At 42.0% G+C, this 23,614-nt stretch overlaps 1 protein-coding gene across 1 annotated transcript in view; it reads left to right on the top strand.

The window, feature by feature from the left end:
- The window catches only part of med30 (mediator complex subunit 30), a 33,735-nt gene that overhangs the window by 6,592 nt on the left and 3,529 nt on the right, over positions 1–23,614 (top strand). The window contains exon 4 of the mRNA XM_029442968.1: positions 2,531–2,638. Within this exon, the coding sequence (XP_029298828.1) occupies positions 2,531–2,638 (108 nt within the window). The remainder of the gene's footprint in view (positions 1–2,530; positions 2,639–23,614) is intronic.

The raw sequence follows: 23,614 nt of genomic DNA on the forward strand, positions 1-23,614 counted from the left end.
TGCACACGTCAGCGCTTTCCCCTTTTTCTTTCCAGCTGCCGTTTTTTTGCTGCCCCGTTGCAGCTTTTTCCTCCCCTCTTTTTCCCAATCTCTCACTCTTTCTATATTTTTTTTCTCTTCTTCCTGTCACTCTTTTTCCACCTATTGTCTTCTTTCTCTCCCCCATATATTGGCTCTCTCTCCATTTCCTTCTTTCTCCCTTTTCTATTTATTCACATTGGCTTTGTTTCACTCTCTTGCTCTCCAGCTTTCTCTTTTCTACTTTTCCTCTGTTCCTCGTTCTCCGCTGGCAAGTCTTCCTTCCCTCTGTCATTTCCTGCACTGTTTAGCCATGCTATTTAATTTCCCTCTCCCCTTACAGGTTCACCCCGCTATTTTGCTGTTATTTTTTCCGGTTTGTCTTTTCTACCCTTTTTCTTTTGTCTCAGCTAGGCAACCTGGAGAACTTCATTAGCCCATTCTTCTCTGTCAGGCAGGAAACCACATCCATCTTTCTGTGGAAGGGGTTATGACTCATACACACACACACACACACACACACACACACACACACACACACACACACACACACACACACACACACACACACACACACACAATAATACACTCTCCAGCCATGTTTCCCACCCTACTCAGCACATTTCATTTTCCCTTCAGAAGCTGCCAAAGTCAGCCCGCTACCTTTTAAAATTCGATATGTCAGTGGCTTCGTATTTGAAATTAGCTAATGAAAAACATTCCTCTTTTCCTACTTTAAGTTTCCTTGAGCCAGAGACAAGCTCACAGTTTGTCTGATATAATATCCTGCACATGCCCTAGCTGTCTTTTCTCCCTCCAACAGTCAGAGTTAGCAGTTTGGCGTGACACTCGGCCTGGAAACTGACAGGAGCTCAGAAAGTTTCTGTCGCTCTTTTCTTTTCTCTCTCTCCCATATTTTCAGCTCTTTCTTGCTCTTTTTTTCTCCTTCAATCTTACATTTTTTTTCCCCTCTTACTATAACATTTTCTCCATCGTCCTACAGTCCTCTCATTTCATGTGTTTGTCTGCAGTTCTCTCCGTCTGCCTTCATTTGATTGTTTTAAAAAAGAATTCCCTTCATGTGAGTCTTGATTTTGGCTCCAGCCGTACTCAAACACCAGTCAGTCATTGGTTCCAGACTAGGCAGCTTACTCCAATCATTGTCTAGTGTCCGCAGGGCCTCCACTCCAGCTGTACAACCTCAGGTCAAACGGTGTAGAAACGCAGAATAATCTGAAGAATTTGGCATGATTTAGATGAACATCGTGCCAAGTTGTTATTGGAGCAAGGTGTGGTTTCCCAATATATGGCAGTTTTTATTGGCTTCTAGTTATTTGGAGAGTCTCCTACCTAATCTTTGTTTGTGATCTTGTCTGGTATGACCATTTTCTGTTTTGGAAAGGAAACTTTGAAGATGTTATTTTGTCCTTGCAACAGGAACTCATTGCTTCCGGTGTAATAAACTACGGAATATGTTTTCGCTGCTTTATTAGAAACCCATTGAAAGTGGTGCCATGTGTCTGAAAATGGTTTGTGGACTTGTGATAGTTTTAAACTGTAACATTGACTTCATGTCAACATAACTGATACTATGTATTTCCTGGGAACTGCACAATAGCCCAGACATTTGTCTACATTTACACTTGTGTGTCTATTCAGTAGCTCTACAAAGATCATCACGCATATCATCAATCCCACATTCTCACTATATGTCCTTGCTGTACGTTGTACCAGGAACAGTGTGTTCTCAAGACATCCACACAATACTTGATGTGTGACTGCAGCAAGCCTCCTCCTCCCTGAGGTGACCACTGGGGGGCAGTGTGATGTAAAGCAGCAGGCGGTGACCCTGTCGGCTCTCAGGAACGCAGCCTCGCCTGAAGGGTCTCGCACATCAGCCTCGCTGTAGTGTCAAGCAGACAAGGTCAAGCACACAGAGCGTTTAAAAATGAATTAATCTCCCACTCGTTCTCTGTCTCTGTCTCAGTGCTGTCTCTCTCCACGTTGAAGAGAGACGGGTGAGAGCTTACACAGAATCCCCATTTTCACCACTTCATGGGAACACGATTTTCAGACAGCACGGGGATATCTTCAGTGTAGGGTGGCACTTATAGGTTGAGCTTTCCCATGCGCACATGATTCTAACCTATAACTGCACTCAGCGGGCATATAGGAAAAATGTGAATATGCATCACCATGCTTTAAATGTATTTGGATCATGGACAGAAAAAGAGCTCCCTCCTCTCTCTGTCTGCGATCCAAATACACATAAAGTGCATCAGGGAGTGATTTCTATTCCAGAACGAGACATACTGTACTTCACCACTACGCTTAAATGGAGTTGAAACTGACTTTTACAGAGCAATTCTGTATGTGCTGTATTACTGTAATCGATCAACCTAATGCAATTGAAATCAGTTGAATATGTCAGCATTTTGGAAGTGATCCTCTTGCAGTCATCTTGCTTTACAGTAAATAATATAGCCAGATTTTTGGTTGCTGTCTCTTCCAGCAACTGATACCCTTTGTGGAGGATGACAACTCCAAACACGAGGATCGCGCAGCTGGCCAGAGCCGCCCTGCCACCGAGGAGCGGAGAGAAATCCTGGAGGTCAACAAGGTATTTTGTTCTGCATCCCAATAGCACAACACTGTTAGGGTTACAGGTTTGATTCCCAGCCTGCGGTATTGAAATGAGAAGTTAGGGCTAATACAAGGGTTCTCAAAGCAATGAGATTTTTATCTCAGCTTAACATGATGTTATTTCAGATTAGTAAAGTTTCAGATCACCTCTGACATTCATGAGCCCCCAGACATTTTAATTCTACCTGAGCTTGAGGGAAAATCTGTCTAATATCATCTTAAAGATAAGAACAAATAATTAGGCCTGTAATTCATTACGGATTAGTAATTTTAATCGACATCATTAACCTCAAGCTTTAACAGTCCACTTTTCATAGTTTGGACAGCAACCATCCAGTTTTGTACAAAACCAAAATTAGAGTCTGTATTGTCTGCTAATAGAGTTTGTGTTTATAAAGGGGACACTATGCTGGCGGGAAATGCTATTGTAATATCCCCAGGACTTAGAAAGTATTTGGATGTACATGCATGTAACGTGATCCGATGACACCTGCCCATCTCTCCAACGGAGGTCACTGAAAGCGGCACAGCACCAGGGGTGGATGCTGAAGGCTCTTACTCCAAACACATCTTATATAAATATCACTCGGAGTTTCTATGGACTGGCTGACATTATGGTGATTCCCAGTGTTAAAGGAGACTGGAGGATGTGGCCCTGTTATCAGCGTATCACTCAGCTCAGCCGTCTTAAACCTCGTGTGCTGGAAACGAGACTCCTGTCGAATGTTGAACCTCAGTTTCAGGACCTGGTAATGGAACAGTGGACCACAGGGTTTCCACCGCTAACATTATGCTAATTGAGCTTCAGGGAGAACAAACTGTGGTGATACATCACACAGGAAAGGCCCTGTATTAAATGAATGAGTCAAACTCTCTTCTACTAACTTTATCTAGTAACTAAACCGCCATTTAATACAGTAAGTAAGTAACCACCTACACTAACCAATTTCCTAGGGAATGTGGAGGGATCACGAGTGTCCCTCAGGTTGTCTTGTGGCAGGTTATTCCTACATAACTTTGTACTATTGCAATGTGGTGAATGAACGATGTCCGTGTTCCCCCCCGGCTCTCCCGCAGACAAATGATTGGAAATAAAACAATTTATAGATATCTAATTGTCCCTTTTAATATTTCTATTCAATGCTTTACTCATGTGCCACGATAATGCAATACATTGATTTTAACAGCCAACATGCGATATATGTAGCCATGAATATGATTAATTAATCACCATATCATGTAATTAATTCCATTTAAGATTGATCGATTTGAATCGATTTCCAGCCCTAGTAAGAATGTTTGTGTTGCCAGCATGCATAAAAAGTATTCGGTAAATATCAAAGAGACCTGAGCCGCGGCTACAAAGAGACGTCTTGATCAAGATAGTAGCGGATGGTGTTTTGAATCTTAACAGAAGGAAAGAAGAGTTGACTTTTTTTCATATCTTGTGAGTGAGGTTGAGGAATGGTGTTCACTTCTAGAGTGGCAAACATCAAACACACCTAAGAGCTTTTAGCGAACATCAAACACACCTAAGATGTTTTTCAAATGTATTCACTGTCAGATATGTTTTTGCCCAGGTCTGATTGAGAGGCCATTTTATGACACCTTGAAGTGCAGAGCAGAGAGCTTTTCTTCATAGTGACGCTCCATGTTGTCAGTCATAGTCTGAACGTTTGAGTCATGGCTCAGTTACATGTTACAGACCAACAAGGTGGATTAGAGCATGAAGATGCCCAGAAAGGTGGTCTCTCTAAAAACATTATCCAACAAAACAAATAGAAATTGTGTAGTGTTGAAGCAAACTAATCCTTACACTGCAAAATGTTACAAGCATGAAGTTTAATATATCCTTTATAAGTCCTGGTGATTTTGGGACTCCAGTGGTTACTGTGGTGATAGCAAAAAAATATTACGCCTTGTTATGTTTGACACATTTTGTGATGTCGAAGCTAACCTTGGGAACAAATACATTGCATTTCCTGTGACTGCTTCACAGACAAAGACATCCCCAGCAGCAGTAGGAAAGGTTTGGTTTGCATTACTAATAATTTCAAGCGATACAATAAGATGCAATTACAAACGTTAGCGCTGGATTTCACACATGCAATCATTTGTCGTGGATCCCCCGTGCGTAGGAAGGCAATTTGAATCCAGCGTGGTAATGGTGGACCCCGCCACTAACAATGAAAACTACAATATTGACGAGTAATTACTGAGTGGCTGCTGAAGAGAAAATTGACGACCATAAATACTACAAAAGTGTGATTTCATGGAAATCTTAAGGATTACATCGAAAACCCTCAAACAAGTGGGATGAGATAATGCCATTTATGTTACTTCCACTGTGACATTGGAGGTACAGTGTTGAAATGTTTCCATGACTAGAATCAAGGCAGAGAAATACAGATCACTCAATTAAACATAATAATAATCATGAATTTTATTTATATAGCACACAAATACAAAATACAGGAAATCTTAAGGTGCTTCAAATAAAGGGTGCACCGATGCATCACTGACGCTGATATTGGATATCAGACCGATACTGATCTGGTATCTGTAACAAGCAGATCTGGTATCGGATACCATTTATAAAAAAAAAAAAAAAAAAAAAAAAAAAAAAAAATTGATTACAGTTATATCTATGTATTTATTTGTAACATTTTGTTTTACACAGTCAGGAAAACAATGTTTAAATGATGCCTGATAGTTCCCAGTCTCTTTTTACACAGTGAAGCAAACAGCTCATTAAACACTGGTATCGGATCGGCTCCCGGTATTAGCCGATACCCAAAGCTCAGGTATCGGAATCAGGACTGAAAAAGTCGGATTGTTGCATCCCTACACTCAATCAAGACACATACAGGATAAATGACATGCTGATTTACATATTAAACAAATAAAATGCAAAAATGAGTGTTAAAATATGTGTTTTTCTTAATCACAGTGCTGCATAGCGTTGCTGAACGGACCACTGGAACACAACACATGTCCTCTTAATACTGACAAACGCTGCCTCTGGATGTCATTTGCCGTCACAGATTATTTTTAGTGTCCAGGATTAGTTTTAATCTCTCGCTGGGAATCGGGCCCATCAAGATGACATTAAAGCGCTGTGTGCTAATATTAGCCCTGGGTCGATGAAACCTAGATCCTGCTTAGATGCAGGTGAGGTATACAGTGCACAATACCTCCCAGCAGCTCCCATATCTCACCCCAGTACAGTAGTTATGGACAGTGGAGCGTGGCAAAGGTTCAGGTAAAACACATCGTGCATTATTTAGGAGGCTTCTTTACTTTGCTTCGTCTGTCATAGATTTTTTCCCCTTTTGTTGGTATATACTGTATGTGTGTGTATATTGAGTGCAAGAGAGTGAAAAAGAGCTTTTGTTCTTTTTTCAGAGAGAAAAGATTGTGTTTGTATTTGCTTTGACACATGCTGTGTGTGTGCGTGCTGAAGCCTTCTCTGTTTCCTCTCTTTGTATGTGCATTGTGCCGGCTCTGTACTGATTGTGCATGCCAAGGTTCTGAGTGTGCTGCAATGATAATGGTCCAAGGTCAGGAGTGTCAGCCGCAGAGATGAGAATTGGTTATTTTTAAGAGCTCAGCATAGCTCCCCTGGCTGCTTTTAAATGTTAACACTACAGTGAAACATTGCAGTGAACCCTGCGCTCAACTGCTCTCAGCCCCATCCAAAACAAACTGCATTGGCTTTTCACACAAAGCCTCCATACCCACAAAGAGTACGGTTAAAGCCTGCTTATATTGTGGCAGATAAATAACCAACTACCTATTCCAACTCTTTGAACGCAATATTGGACTGAAATACAGAAATGTTCAACATTCCTGCAAAAAAAACCAACCAAAAAACAATTTTCGCAGTTTTCTTTTGTCCGTTTCAATGACGGTACATAACATACTGAACTAGAAAGTAAATGTAATTGTGTCCTATTAAAGACCAGTGAATGGATGTGATAAATAACCTTGTTTATAATATGACCTCCCCCTCTATGCAAAGCATTAGCATGCAAATTGAATTCCGTCAAATGATCCGAGTCTATAGTGATGGAGAAGACAGGCTAACGTAATACGCTGAGGGCAAGCTTTCCTCACATTCTGCAATCCTTAACACACAGAAATAACTTATTATGCAGTATATCTATAAAAAACCCATCTCTTTATACCGAACAGTGTATGCAGTAGATAGGCACACACTTATTTTAAAGTGAAATATATAAAGGATGTGTTGACATAGATTGTTTTGCCCTATCTCAGTTGTTGTCTTGCATAAAACATTCTTAACCTAGTCTGTTTTTCTTCATCTACATACTTTATGTCTTGATTTAATAAGGGACCATTTCGATTCCAGGTTGCTGTTCCCTTAAAGGTGCTCTGTTGAGTTTTGTTTACATTTAGTAAACACCAAACCCATTGTGTGTATCCTTGAGGCCGAACAACATTTTTCCTAAGTGCATTTCCTTCCTTATTTACATGCTGTTTACAAGCCTATTCTTTGTCGTCTCTATGCTCACCGGCGTGTACAAGGACCAACATAACGGGGACCTACACCTCCGAGGAACGCGAGATGCTCAGCCAGTATCCTCAGCGGCCAAATGGGGCTTTCAGGCAGCGACACCGGCATCTTATTACCTCGTTTATCCAAAACAACACTTTACATTTAAGTTAGTTGTGACAATTGAGCTCTCTCCAGTGTAACTGTTTGCGTTGTGATACCAAAACACCAGTCATATGACAAACTGTGTTCCTGTGGCGTGACTGGTTGTTAATACGCATTGTAACTTGTCGGCAGTATATTGACATTTGTAGTTTTATTATTGAGGAGATTTTCTTTCATCAGTGTTCATTTTGTTCTTATCGCCCAACAGAGGCTAAAACTTGAACTTATTTGAAACATTACATTACAGTTCATTTAGCTGGCGCTTTTGTCCAAAGCGATTTACAATAAGTGCGAACAATCATAGGGATACAACTCCGAACAGCAAGAATCTTGCAAGTACAATAGCTTCAAATAGGTACAATCATTTGAGTGCAGAACAATAGCACCATTAGCTTCAAATAAGCCAAACCAATTTAAGTGCAACATACAAAGAACAGTTATTTTTTTTATAGAAAAAAAAGAAACACTGGCACTTTCCAATCTGGCCCTGGGATATCCAGTGTATGCCTCATGTGTTTGCAGCATATTTAGCTGTGATTTTGCCCCGGCTGCCCAGCTGCACATTAAGGCCGCAATAAGGACAGCAAGCTTTGGGGAGTTAAGGCGGTTAGTCTGATCAGCAGAGTAGAGATGCAGCAGTACAGGGGAAGCAGATGTTTGTGGCCTGGCTACATCTGCTGCAGTCACTCCAGCCAGACAGGATGGTTCTGGATGAGAGCGGGATGATTGGGAGGAGGGCGAGGTGGAGATCCATGAAAGAGGGAGAAAAGGGTAGGAAGAGAGCTAAATGGCAGAGGGATGTTACCATGAAAAGGTTGATGGAGTGATACATGAAAGATATGTGATGGAGGTAAAAAAAGAAAGATGGAAAGAATGCCTCTGTTAAGTGAACGGAGAGAGAGAAATGGACTGTTCAGGTGAGAAAGGTGTTTGAAGATGGATGGAAGACCAGACAAATTGCTGTGTTGTTACAGAGAGTAGACGTGTGAAGTGGAGGGTAAAGGACGAAAGGGACACTCGGAGAAACAAACGGGTAGTAAAAAAATGCAACTTATAACAATCGGGTGGGGTTTTTGAAATGACTGAAAGTGTGCATGGCGGTAGCAGAGAGCCAGGGATGTTCAGCAAAGAAGAGACAGGTGAGGAGATTGATGAAAAAATGGATTGATAGATGTGTAGACAGCTGTGGATTGTCAGAGTTAAGCTGTTCCCATTCAGATAGGGTCTTCAAAAGGAATAACAGAAGACTGATGAAATTCAGCTGCAGCAGGGAAAATAGGATGCCTTCTGTAACAGGAGAGAGAAAGAGAGAAGATTGATGCATACGTGAAAAGATAAGTCCAAGCATGCTTCAAACTCTCCACCAGATATGTCACACTGGTTTAGGATTGCTTGCCTCATATTTACCCGAAAGATGAAAGTAGATTTTGTTTTTGAAAAGGCGACTTCTATCAAAATTTAAATTCACTCACTGCTGTAAATAATGAGCAATGATATAATGCATCTTCATGGGACGGGTGTGATGGGCATAGTGATAGGATGGCAGGGTAATAGGATTCTAAATCCATGGATGGGGATTTTTTTCTACGCTCTGTTCTGAGTGAAATAACCTTGGAACAGACACCACCCCGTGTTACCATTTGACAGAAGAGAGTGATCTGAAGAGAGCCATTGAAGTGTGTTTTCTGTGCTCACAAGAGGGAATAATGGAAAGTAGAAATGGTGGCCCAACCCTAAATGTTCACGCTATCCAATCCCTACTTAATCCTTGTCTACAGCCCAGCTTCCGCTATGGACTGCAGGAATATTGACATAGCATCTGTAACGAAACAGAGGGACACTTTTGGAGCCTGAGGTTTGCTACCGTAGCCACAAAATCTAAATCTATAGAGTAGGGTAGGGAGCCTTAGTGAAGTTGAGATTGGTGAATTGTTAGCGTCTGTGTATGATACGTCAATTAAAAGGAAACATACTTGAAAACATTTTTCTCTTTTGAGTGATAAAACTATAACCTTTGAAAATGCCACTAAGACCCTCATTAGAACTAGTGGAACGAACAAGTCTCCTAATGTGTGGTGAAACACACTATTGATTGCTGGAGAGTAATTGGGGATCTTCCTGTTACCATCAGGGCTGCAACGAGGGATTATTTATTTTTTTATCACAGATTAATCAGCCTATTGTTTACTTGATTAATTGTGTGGTCAGAAGAAGATGCCCAAAGAGACTTCTTCAAATTGCTTGTTTTGTCCAACTAGCAGTCCTAAACTCAAAAAGATTCTTTGTACTATCGTTTGTACATCTATTATTATCATTTCTTTTATTTAACGCTGTTGAATATCTTTGAATGTATTTCCAGAATTTCTGCCTGTTTCCATCCACTAGTGTTAAGTTAGTATAGTAGGAGATTAAAAAAAATGTTTCAAGTCAGTTAACAATACAACAATATATAAACAGTAATATTTCAAATGAAACAGTTGTCCATCTCACTCATAGATATAGAAATATTTCTAATGTTTCTGTATTTATGATTTGAGCCTGCGCACCAGAGACTTCAGCTAACTTGAAGGGGGATAAAATAATTCAATCGGCTCTTCTAGACTTTTGTGACGCTCAATCACCTTTATCCACCGTTTTACAGCAGCAGCAGCGACGGTGTCGGCTGTATTGGTTGTTCATATAGTGTTTTTGTAGGAAGAGGAAAAACTGATTAAAAAACAACTTTATTGAAAATAAATCTCATAACTGTATCATCGTTAAGATTTTATCGGGAACATTTTAACGATTGTTTATTGCCCGGCCCTAACTGTCCCTACAGGCCAGTTTCATTCCATCCCCCATAACTGCAGGCCCATAATCCAACCTTTTATTTCAGTTGAAGCCTGAAGCCCCCCTACCAAGCTGATGGCGTCGAACAGGTAGTAGAAGTAAAGATCAGCGTGGGGTGGAGTGGTGGTGGAAGGGGGATGGCTGGAGGAGAGGCAGATAAATGACTCTTCCATGGTAATGTCTGGCTGCTTTATGGGGTGTCCTGGCTGTGAGTGATAGCCTTGCTCTCGTTATCTGTCGATTGGGGTAATTGCTGTTTGTCGGAGTCTGGCTGACGGATGGTGATGCAATCTGCCCAGTGTTGGAGGGGGAGGATGAGGGAGGCATCGCTCTCATCACTTTCCACAAGTGTCTCCACTAGGATGCATGTTGTGTGTGACAATATGTATTTGAATTTAAGTGTGTTTGAATGTGTATATTCCCCCAGTGTACATGTGTCTGCATGTAAATGTGATTGTCTGCCTCTTTTGTCCTTGTTGCCTCTATGCAATACTCTTATACTGCATGTCATGTGTCCCAGTGCTCACTCTCATGCATGCAGTGAGTTGCCGATCATGTGTGTGTATGAAGAAGTAACATTATTTTGAGCATGTGTGAAAGTCAACAGTGTTTGCATACGTTTTTAAGATGCATTAGCCATAATTCATTGCTGCCTAATGGGTTGTGATTGCTCAATCTCTGTGCTGCAGACCTCTGGTGCTGTAGAATGTAATTGTGCATATCTATTCAGGGTCCCCTCCCAGTCACCCACTCTGTTTCTGCTCCAATAAAACAGACCGAATTCTGTGGCACCCAAGTGACCAAAAATTACAGCCCTAATGAATATCCTGCATTACTGGTCACACGCCAATTAATGAAGGAAAACAAAACAAATAATGACAAGTAAATTCGCCAGCAGAGTTTTTTCGCCGAGCGCTAATTTGGACGGAGATTTCTGTTTTGAGCAGATTCCATTTTCAACCAGCTGTCTGTAGCAAGTGCTGTCCATGTCAGCCTCCTTTCTGCCTGCCTCACTGACTGATTGACTGGCTGGCTGGCTGTCTGACTGAGTGACGGTGCATTTTGCAGAATGGAGGATGGATGATTCATAGCGGCTCTCCGGACTACTTGATAATCATTCCATCTGGGGCGTGGGACAGGCTGTCTTGTCATTGGCACATCACTCATCGTTTGTTCTCTTCATACGTCCCTTTCTCGGTCCGTCTCTCCATCCTTCTATCTATCCCAAAGGCCTTGGTGATGACCCTCCATCCTGGTGGCGAGGTTGTGATGCAGGACCTGTGTGACATGGCAGACCCCCGCCGTTTTCTCTGCTTCACCTGCCACCCCCCCCTGCCCCACCCCTCTGCTGCAGCCTGCCACTGCCACTCGCCTCGCGTTTGATTTAATACCAGCCTAAGTGTGAATAAATTCCTGTCACAGCCCATTAAGGAGGCCTTGGAGAGATCTGGCCTGTTATTAATTCTCCACAGCTCCTCTCTTTCTCTCCCCTCTTTTAGTTACTATCTCTCCCACTCTGCTGCTGCTGCTGCTCTCTCCCATGCCCCCCCCTCTCCCCCCCCCCCTCCATCCCTTGCCGCACACTGCCTTGCTTTTTTAATACCCCGTTAATTACCGCGTCTGTCCTCTTTATTCAAATGAGAAAGGGAGAAATTAAAAGCAGGGGGATGTTTGTAATTTCAAACAGGAAAAGCAATCCTCTGTCTGGCTTTGCTCTTCTCTCCTCTCCAGACCTGTGTGAGCTGTCGGCTCGTGTGTATAATGAATTCCAGTGGCACTTGCGGTTAGTTTTATCTGAAGAGCAGGCTGGGAGTCTGCCGAGGCCTGGTGATAAACAAACGCAACCTCCTAACTGTAATAAGACCGAGAGAGAGGGATGCAGCTTGGTTGGCAGATGTTCTCTCTCTGTCTCTTTCCATTGCTCTCGCTTTGCTCCCTGAGTCCCTGCCTCCTTCCTTTTTTATGTTTCTGTTCTCTCAGTTTGTCTCTCTTTCCACTCCCATCGACGTTACCCCCCCCTGCTGTGCTCCACTTCCTCTCCATTTCTGTCTCCCTCTTTCTCTCGATCACTTCCTTCCCATATTCCACCGCTCTGTTCAGGCTCCAGAATTAGTAGTCTGTGCACAGCAGGTGCCTGTACCTCTGTCTTATTAGCAGCCTCATATGTGGCCCATTAGAGGCTCCCTTTATGCCAAGGGCTTTTTAATTGTTTTGCAGGGGTCAGAGGGGCAGTGTAGCCGCAAAGCTCTTGCGGAGGAGGTATCAGAGCTAGGGATTTCTTTTTTTATTCAGAGAATACGGGTTTTCCTAGTATTTTGCTGCATTTAGTGTCAAGTGCAACCCCAATTATTCCTGCTTTGTGTTACAGTGTTTAAGGTCTATGTAGGCAATTTGTTTATTTTAAACCATTGTCTGACTGCAGTGGTGTTTAGGACTATTGTTCACATGACAGGAAGGTGTAAAGAAAGTTGGAGGTTCAGGCTGTATTGTGGCCATAATTTGCCAGCTGCGGTATCACTTGTGTAACATAAGTAAAGGGCACATCAAAGCGAGTTATATATTTTTCGGATGTTTCTGAGACTGCTTTAAAGTCTTTAAAGAAAAGAAATGCAGACTTGTATACATCAAACAGAGTTCATGTAAAAAATACCAAAGGTTCCTGTAAAGAGAGATGTTTTTCATTTGGTTTTAAAGGAGCCTACGCCTGGAGCACTCTCAGGTCATCAGGCATGCACTGGGAGTTTACATGACAAGGCACTTTTGCCTGGTTACGAGTTCACACAGTAAGTCATCCACTGTCTATACTTTGCTGTACTTGTCTTCAAATTGTAAATTTCAAAGATTCAAAGGTTTATTTTTCACATGCAGAAATAATATTTGTAGTGAAATGTAGAGCTGAAACAACAATTAATGGATTAGTCCATTGACAGAAAAATGATCTGCAAATATTTTGACAATTGATCAAAGTAACTTTTCAAGCAAAGATTTTGAACTTTCCCTCAATCCAGCTTCTTAAATGTGAGGATGTTCAGCCTTCACTTTTCTTTTTGAGTATTCTGGAAAACGAAAACGAAACTAGCAATTTGAATATATCACTTCAGGTTTTTTCAAACATTCTTACTTAACGATTAATCAATATTGAAAAATCATTGTTAGTTCCAAGTGAAATGCAAACGGTCATGTTTTTCCATCTCCTAAAGTAGGAGTGGGGAACCTCCGGCCTCCGGGCTGTATATGGCCCGCGAGACCATTTGATCCGGCCCTCGAGGTAATTCATAAACGCACGCAAAAAACTCCATTAGAAAAAAAAAACTAGACGGCAATAGAATAAATCTGGCGACTGACTGTTTTTCCTGGCCAAGGTCAGGGTCCTTGAACACAACACAAGCGGAACATGTCATCACGTGGTCATGTCAAAAAACTTAAATATTAAACGAGACGGTCATTGATATCAGTGAACGCAGCAGTGGCGAGTGTAAACAAGAGAAAGCTGGATGCGGAATGTCGCACTTTCCAGGAGAAATGGACGAACGATTATTTCTATGTGGAAGTAAAAGGCCAGTGTGCCTAGTTTGTACGGACGCGCTTGAAAAATAATCTCGAGAGTCATTGCAGCACGAGACCTGCCAAACTGAACGAGCTGAAAGGACGAGTGCGTTTGGATAAAGTTAACGCTCTTCGGTGGAGTTTGGCCCAACAAGCAGCTCTCTGCAGAGCGTAATATACAAACATGGAAAGATAGAGAGGTAGACCACCACACCAAGAACAGACTGTTGCACCACTGCTGTGCAATTATCACTGCCATTTACAATACTCACTTTATTTTCTATCAACCTCTTGGTACTTATTCATTTTTATTCTATTTAATTATTGTTTACTGCCTTTTTACTTCATAGGTTCTTTTGCTGTAACAAGATAAATTTCCCCGTTGTGGGACTAATAAAGGATTTCTGTTTTCTGATAAAACAGAAAGATACATGAATAAAACAGTTGCTTTTTTGCACAGCATGAAATAAAAGTGAAATGAATGGGCTGTGTCTAAAAAAGAGGTTATGAGTTCAATAATTAGTACGGCCCTCGGAGGATGTTATAAAAAATAAAATGGCCCTTGATAGGAGAAAGGTTCCCCAGCCCTGTACTAAAGGATTAGAATTATAACAAATATATTTTATAATTAAAAATATACAATATGATTGATGTACAATGTCAAAGGATTCACTTAAGACGATGTGAAAGTCTCTTGTTAGCTTGAAAGAAGAACGGAAACATTGTCAAATATACTAAACACATGGCTTTTTGACTTTTAAGACAGATTCTTGAATAAAGATTACCCTTAGTAAACCCTAGATGCTCTGAATCAATGTTCAAATACAGCATAAAAAACATTCTTGCATGTTAGTAGACTCTATCTTTAGTTTTTACACTTGCTGTTACTTATGTATCCTACATGGACGATAATTGCAGAAACATAAGGGTTTGTCGGTGTAGAAGTGGTGGGATTGTGGAGAGGAGTGCTGAAACGGTCCCTGTTTTCCTCCTCACTTTCGAGCACAATCTGGAATCCAAGTCTACAGTATGTGGAAGAGGTCAGGGTCTCTGGTTTCTTTCCAACTCTCATTCAGGGACGTACCACCTCCACTGGTGCAGAATCAGCCAGAGTTACATGCTCACCGCTGTCTGTATCTGGCATTCAGCCAAGGAATTGTTCTCAATTAAATGTATCACTTGGAGTTGTTAGTGGAAGCAAACACTGTTTTGTTAAAATGAAATTAGTCTCACCAAAACACATGGTCTGCTTCCTTGAGTTTTAAGCATTGACCGTCCAGTGAAAACAATGACGCCTCTTCTTTGGTGCAAAATTGTCTCTCTGTCTTCTTTCATTGTCCACTGAGCAAAACCCTCACCGTTATTTGCTCTACGTGTCTGCGTCTTTTGCCTTCTCTGTTCAGTTCTCTCGTTGCTTTGGTGCACAACAATGTCAGCCTAACAACTGCATCAATGAAAATAATTTGTTTTTGCTATCATCCATTTTCTGATAAGTTGCATCACTTCCCTGCTGGCCAGTGTGAGCAGCATGAGCCATGAAGACCATTGGCTTTGGTACGTTACCACGATTACAATGCAGTGGTATATTTTCCTGTAGAAATGTCTGTTTAGGTCAACGTGTTTGCATTCGAACAATGTTTTACATTCTACATGGTGGAATATAGGCAGTAGTTTAGGTTCTTAGTTCAAATAATATGGGTTCAGGATTCAGCATTGAATGAATTATGGTGACTAATGAAACAACATGTTTTGTGATGTGCTGTGTAAGGGGAAGTGAATGACCTGATCAGGTGCATTTGTTTCCAGATCTTTCTGTGGTTAGAGTTTTGTCAAGAGGTGATTGAGGATCCTTTTCCTTTCTTTTTTTTTTGATGCATTATGTAAGGCATTTTGAATTCCCTTTATGTATGAGATGTGCTACAGAAAATAAACTTGCCTTGCCTGTGATGTGGGCATGTTACATCACCTGAAAGCCCGCTAGAGTTTTTTGCTTGAAACCCTGTCATCACTTTTTGTTCTGCTTTTATTTTTATTTAGTAAAGGAAAGCTGCATGCTCAGGTGTTTGCAGGAATATTTATTATTAATATAATATTATTATTATCACATTTGAACTTGGCGAAACTGCGTTCAAATCAAATGTATTTGTATAGCCCAATATCACAAATTATACATTTGTCTCAGTGTGCTGTACAGACTGTACAGGTTACGACACCCTCTGTCCTTAGACCCTCGCATCACACAAGGAAAAACTTCCTAAAAGAAACCCCATAATTAAAGGGGGAGAAATGGACGAAACCTCAGGGAGAGCAACTGAGGAGGGATCCCTCTCCCAGGACGGACAGACGTGCAATAGATGTCGTATGTACAGGATAAACAACATAGTACAAATACAACATTTGACAGAGATGATGTTGTGTTGAAAAAGAGAAAGTATGGATGAATCCAGGAAAATGTCAAAAAGGCTTCCCTGGTGTCCAGCAGGACCAGGGCAGCAGGCGCAGCCACGATTCCTGATCCTGACGTAAACTTTATCAGTGGCAACCTGCCACATGAGACACAGAAACTCCGGGGATGATACCCCAGATGATGAGTTAGTAACATACATTTACATAAATGCATACAGATAGAGAGGGAGGGAAGGAAGAGAGGGAGGGGAGGAGAGAGGAAGAGAAGGAGGAGAGCAGGGAGGTGTTCCCCTGGCAGTCTAAGCCTATAGCAGCATAACTAAGGGCTGATCCAAGGCAAACCTGAGCCAGCCCTAACTATAAGCTTTATCAAAAAGGAAAGTCTTTAGCCTGCTCTTAAATGTGGAGAGGGTGTCTGCCTCCCGAACACAAACTGGAAGCTGGTTCCACTGGAGAGGAGCTTGATAGCTGAAGGCTCTGGCTCCCATTGTACTCTTAGAGACTCTAACCCTGCAGTCTGGGAGCGCAATGCTCTAGTTGGTTTATAAGGTACTATGAGATATTTAAGATATGCTGGAGCCTGACCATTAATTGCTTTGTAAGTCAGGAGAAGGATTTTGAATTCTATTCTGTATTTTACCGGGAGCCAGTGCAGAGCAGCTAATACAGGAGTAATATGATCCCGTTTCCTTGTTCTTGTCAATACACGTGCCGCTGCATTTTGGATCAACTGAAGAGTCTTAAGCGACTTTTTGGGACAACCTGATAACAATGAGTTGCAGTAATCCAGCCTTGAAGTAACAAATGCATGGACTCGTTTTTCTGCATCATTTTGAGACAGGATGTGTCTTATTTGTGCTTTGTGTGTAGGGAATCACAAGTAACATACTTGTTCTCTTTTCAACCTCAACTCTTCCTCGCACTACATAAACACCATCTCCTGCGAGTGGAATAACCTCTTTTATCTTTCGAAATATCTGCCTGCCTGTCTCTTTTTCCTTTTCCACCCCCGACCCCTGCCTTCACTCGAACAAAACGAGACTGATAATTAGAACCAATTTTAATTTGTTGGAGAGGAGCCATAGGGGAGCTGATTTTAAGTTTGTACCAATTTAACACATCACTGAGTCACAAGATGCTTTTGACGTCTGAAGAAATGTTGTTGGCACAAACCTTGTAGTGTCATGTTTATCTTTGCCTCATTTCCATTGCATGGTTCAGCTCGATTCTAGTGACGATTCTCTCTGACCAATCGGTGGTGCCTTTATTTCAGCTCGCTCGGAACCTCGACCAAGGTTGCACCAAAAACAGTACCGGGTACTATCCACAAGCTTTGCCAATTTTAAACCAAAAAAGGAACAATTCCAAGAGAGCCGAGCTGGACCGTGCGGTGGAAATGTGTGAGAGAGGTGTTGTTCAGCTTGGCCTCAGATGATTTAAGCTCCTGATAGAAATCTGAGAGAGATGAAAGACGGCGGGGTATCACTCTGCAAATGCTGGCTTCAAGCTCTCAACACTCACACATACAAGCGCACAGGACATGCACAAATACACACACACACACACACACACACACACACACACACACACACACACACACACACACACACACACACACACACACACACACACACACACACACACACACACACACACATGATGCTCTCACATTATCTGCTCCAGTATACAATTCAGCCCTCACAAGCAAGCCTTCACTCTCTGCAGCCACTGAGCTCTGCTTTCCCCTTTAGTCCCTGCCATAAGATAGCTAGTTAGAAGCACAGATGTCAAAAAGGAAAGACCTTTAATTAAACAGAGGGAGTCGTTTGACACTGTTTAATACTGACTGATCCCCGCCGAGATATCTACAGGCCGACGTCAACTTAAAATCGTTATATTGGTGTTTTCGTATATTTGTTGGGACATATGGAAATAGAAGTTGTATTACGGCTGCATATTTAGGCGTTTATTTTATCCCGTTTTCTCTTCCTCAGCAAAACAGTGGCACATGGTACAGTTGTTGTTTGCAGTGAGGATAATCTATTTGTCATTTTTTTTTTTTTTGGCTTTTTTTGACTTTATTCAATAGTCAGGAAAAAGGGGACCGAGGGGAGATGACCTGCGGGAAATGGCCGTGGGTCGTATTCGAACCCGAGCTGCTGCGGTAAAGACTCAACCTTGTTTGGTTTCATTGATTTCAATCGAAGCATGAATTAACTGCACCAGATATAACGGAGAGTGAAGAGATACATGTGATATTATATTACCTTGGTCCGTGTTTGCCACTTGATCTTGAAGACTGTTGTTTTTGTGAATCTGTTCCCCTGAATTTCAATCAATATGTAGGCCGATATGCTCCAACATATATTACTTTAAATCATTCATCATCATACAGTCTATACTGATTCCTGCCTCAAGATTTGCAAAAATAATTGCAAATACATGTGTTTATGTGGTGGCGTTTTGAAAAGGAAACGGTGGTTATGTAAAAACAGAGCATTGGCAGATTTACCATTCATTTTTTTTTTTTTACTCTCACATGTTGATATGATTTTGGCTTCAAAAATATTTGTGGTGCTCCACCTGTAATAAGAGCTTCGACTGTCTATCAGTTTGTCTGTGCTTTAGACGATCGTGCATATGCCGTCAACACATTAGAAACCCACAAGGTTGTGATTTGAATTTCATTCTCCTTATCAGTCTTTAAGCTACTGTAGCTAATCTGCTGCTGTGTACAAATTAACCCTTTTGCTCTCCTGAACCAAGTATGAACTTAGATGCGCACTAGGGCACAAGAGCCTATTGTTTGTTCTTATGCCTGCAAAAAAAATGATGATTACTGCAAAATATGACTTCTGCAGTATTACAGACATTTTTAGTTTAATATGTCACTTAGCCCTTACGCAGTAAACGTACCTGCATCCCTTGGACTTTGCTCTGATGTGCAATTTTGCTGACGGTTAAGTCGCTTGCATGGCTGCCCATCATTGGTTTTTAAAGCAACAGCACTCCAACTTTCTTGCCCCTCATTTATTATTACTGGGAACCAAATCACAAAGGAAAGCGCAATCGATGGGGCTACCTGGCAGAGACTCAAGTGCTTAGGAGAGAGTGAGAGGGCACCTAGCCTCAGATACCTCTAAAAGGCTAAATCGATTGCAACCGTTCTGCAACAGTCGGCTGACACTGCGGGCTTTCCACCTCAATGCTGAGGACGTATTGAAAAGAACCCTGTTGGTTGGCGTATGCAAGGATGACAACATGGCTATTGTATTTCTGCCACCCCTGGAAGAGAAGGCTTTTATCTGCCTTCAAAATCCCTTTAATGGGCTTCACTCCCCTGGGAAAGCCCATACCAAACACAGAACACACTTGCACTTAAACCTTCCCGTAGAGAAAAAGCCATAAAGTTTATAAAGTCAATTAAGGCTTTTTAACTGATGGAAGGAAAAATTAAAGCCGCTTGGCTTGGCTCCCTGTGGGTATACTGTCAGATGGTAAACCAGGGCCCACTTAGCGTCACAGGGTTCCCCAGGCAGGGCACAGAGCAGTAAGCAGCTTACTTCCCCCCCAACTCACTTGTGGGCAGTGCGTTTTCCTTCATGTGACATTTCCCTTTGGTCGGAACATTTTTTGTAAACATGCACTCGCGTCACGCTGAAGTTCAATCTGGGAGCAGTTCGGGATGAACTTGACCACGTACATTTTATTTTTTTATTATCATAATTGATTTTAAATGAATTAGCTGCGCCAGATATACCGCAGGGTGAAAAGATAAATGTGATATTGTATTACCTTGGTCCGTGTTTGCCACTTGATCTTGAAGCCAGTTGTGTTTGTGGATCTGTTCCCCTGAACGTCACTCAACATGTAGGCCGATGTGCTCCAAAACAAATACCAGTTAAAGCATTTTTCCATAGTATGTCAAATATTTAAAAAAGGGAGGGACATGAAATTGATCAGCTATTTGATGCTCATGCAGACAAGTATGCAGATTGTAAGGACAGAGATACAGTAGTTTCAGAGGTTAGTTTAGTTTTAGTTTGTTTGGGTTTGTTTGGCCCGATTTTCATGAAACTTGATGGAAGGGTGTAGCTCGGGCAAAGGAAGAACATGTTACATTTTTAGAGCGGATCAGAATCACGGGACGAATAAACGCATTCTTTTTCACTCATGGAAAGGGCATTGGTCTTTGCTCTCCCTGAGTGCCCTTCTAGTGAAGTTTTGTTTCTCTTTATTTCCTTGAGGACATTTTTGCTGGTCACCTTTCCACATTGCTGAGGCTCCTCTCCAAGTTTTTTGTCACTTGTTTTAAACCATATAATTAAATTAAATTTGCCCCGCATTTTTGCTAAGACACTCAATCTCACTGTCTGAGGAGGTTTTGCGTCACGTGAAATGTAAGGCATTTTAAAGTAGAGCAGAGGGTATTGAGTGTGTGGATGGTGATGGAGGTTTCAACCTGCCTCATCTCGGGCAGCGATGATGTATGAGATATATTCTGTAGGTGTGTTATAGGAGATGCAGTAACATGTCTTCCTCTCCTCTCCATAAGGGATGGGGTTCTGTAGCATTTTATCAAATCTTTCCCAAGCTCGCCTTTCTCAGGTATGCAGAAAGTTCTCACTTTCACATAACGTTAGATAAATATTTAAGTACGGGACTTGTCCTTCCTTCCTTTGTCGTGACTGCCCTCCCGCAATTATTGCTTTTGATGGTTGTTTGTTACTTTGATGAAGTGTATCAACACTGTGAAATCTTTAAGTTTAGTTCGTCACCTCTTTTCTTCTCCTCTCCTCTTCCCTTCTCTCCTCCCCTCTCCTCTCTCCTCTCTTCTCTTCTTTTCTGTTCTGTTATGTTCTCCTCTCCTCTCCTCTCCTCTCCTCTCCTCTCCTCTGTTCTCCTCTCCTCTCCTCTCCTCTCTCCTCTCCTCTTTTCTGTTCTGTTCTCCTCTCCTCTCCTCCCCTCTCCTCTCTCCTCTCCTCTCCTCTTTTCTGTTCTCCTCTCCTCCCCTCTCCTCTCCTCTTTTCTGTTCTGTTCTCCTCTCCTCTCCTCTCCTCTCCTCTCCTCCCCTCTCCTCTCCTCTTTTCTGTTCTGTTCTCCTCTCCTCTCCTCCCCTCTCCTCTCTCCTCTCCTCTTTTCTGTTCTGTTCTCCTCTCCTCTCCTCTCCTCTCCTCCCCTCTCCTCTCCTCTTTTCTGTTCTCCTCTCCTCTCCTCTCCTCTCCTCTCCTCTCTCCTCTCCTCTTTCTCCTCTCCTCTCTCTCTCCTCTCCTCTCCTCTCCTCTCCTCTTTTCTCCTCTCCTCTCTTCTCTCTCCTCTCCTCTCTTCTCCTCTCCTCTCCTCTCCTCTCATCTTTTCTGTTCTGTTCTCTCCTCTCCTCCCCTTCTTCCTCTCTTCTCTCTCCCCCTTATTTTCCTTCTTGTCTCCTCTCCTCTTTTCTGTTCTCTTCTTCTCTCCTCTTCTTCGCCTCTCCTCTCCTTCTTCTCTCGTCTCCTTCCTCACACTTTTAATTACTAGACAGATCCGTCAGATCTGTATTGTTTCCTCTCCTCTTCCTCCTCCTCTCCTCTGTTCTCCATCTCTTCTTCCTCATCTTCTCCCCTTGTGTCATCCCCTTTATTCTTCCTCTTCACACCTCTTTCTTTCATGTCCTCACCTCTCCTTGTAAATTCTCCTCTTCACCTCTTCACCTCTTCACCTCTCCTCCATATTCTCTCCTTTCCTCTCCTCGTCTCCTTTCCTCTCCCTAATCCCTTCTCCTAACTCACAGGCACTTACACTTGTAATTCTCCGACAGATCCGTTGGAGTCAAAGCTGTGATTTGAGTTACCAGCGACAGGGCGGATTAGCAGAGGAATCCTGAGTGAAGGCATGTCTTCACTCCACTTTATACTTCCCCCCTCTCTCCTCCTGCTTGTGTGTGTATATTTTAATCTAAAGTTGTTTCTTCCCCGCCATTATCTCAGGGCTCCTCATCAAAAAGCAACGCTAGGGTTCTGGATGTGCTCGGAGAGCATGGTGGTCATGTTTTTTAATCGTAAAATGGCTAAAAAGAAGATGAATGCCTCGTCTTATTCATATAATAATATAATTACAAGATTAGTTCGATTTTTCTATAATGTCTCACGGATAAAGAAGAAAAAAATCCAAATCAGCTTTAATGTGGAGAACAGAATTAATTAATATAGAGATGCCAATTATGAAGCTTGATAAGCCTGAAGGCGCCCTCTTGTTTGATGGCCTACATTTGACAAATCCCAAGTGTTTACAGATTACGATGTTGTGCCGAGTTGTTGCATCCGATGTGTCACAGATCGACTCTTGAGCAGTGACGTATTGAAGTCACAAAGATCCATTCACTTTTAATTGAAAGCAAACGGGCCTTTGATGTGAACGTATGAATATATTTTGTGACTAATGGATTTCAGGTCAGGGAATGTCTTCTGGTGGCCGGGATCTGTCTTGACATGGCGCACACATACAGCTCTTTGAGCTTCTCTTGTGGCAAAGTTTCACTGGAGCAGAATTTTAATAAAGAGATTTCGATGAAACATTCAGCTTTTTTTTTCTTCCCTTCTGTCTTCCTCCCTTCTACCGAGGACAGCTGCTTTGATCTGATTTGGACGAGTAGGGGAGAAAAGGAGCATGATTAAGGCAGTCTGAGAGACGCGGAGCAGGATGGAGTAACAGCCCTTCATCCATGTCATTTAAACAAACCGTCATCTGTCCTGTTAGCTAACAGCTCTCTGTCCCTTTTCTTATTGTTGTGTTTTTAAAAGGCTTCAGCTAACTCCACTATGCAAAACCCATCTCTGCATAATCTTTGGTTTTGTTTGTTTTAAAGTTGATGGGGAACAAAGCATCCGACACTGTCAGGATAAAAGCTGCACATACTAATGAAAATGAAACAAATGTAGGACAGCGCTACTCTAGTTACACTATGTTCAACTTTTTCTTTTTAGAATCCGTTACTGGATATGAATCAGACATATATTACAGCTACTCTGACATGTCCATCAGACTTAGCTGAAGTTACATGGCCTGGAATCGGATTTGCTTTTAACCCCACCACCCCCGAGCCAAAATGTTTAATCTCTCGGGATGACAGTTTGCCAAAACTCCGTGCAATAAACAACCTACTTATGAGTCCATGTGACTGTAGTTTACAAGATCCTCTAAACAGATCTCACCCTGGCTTGTCCTCTGCCCAGATGTGCCTTTCGAGAGCTTCCTGCGTTTGCACAGTGTTCATTCACATGACCTCCGGGTCTGGCTCTCCGATTGCACACACACACACACACACACACACACACACACACACACACACACACACACACACACACGTGTAACGCGGCAAACATGTAATAAAACATTCCATGCAATATTTCAAAACAACCTCCCAACAAAAATTCCAGAAAATGTCTAAATGTAGTTTAAGAAAAACAATATGGAGTAAATCTCCGCTGATGTTAACTTCCAGTGTCACAGGAA

The sequence above is a fragment of the Cottoperca gobio genome, chromosome 11, assembly GCF_900634415.1.
Source record: "Cottoperca gobio chromosome 11, fCotGob3.1, whole genome shotgun sequence".
NCBI classification, from domain to species: Eukaryota; Metazoa; Chordata; class Actinopteri; order Perciformes; family Bovichtidae; genus Cottoperca; species Cottoperca gobio.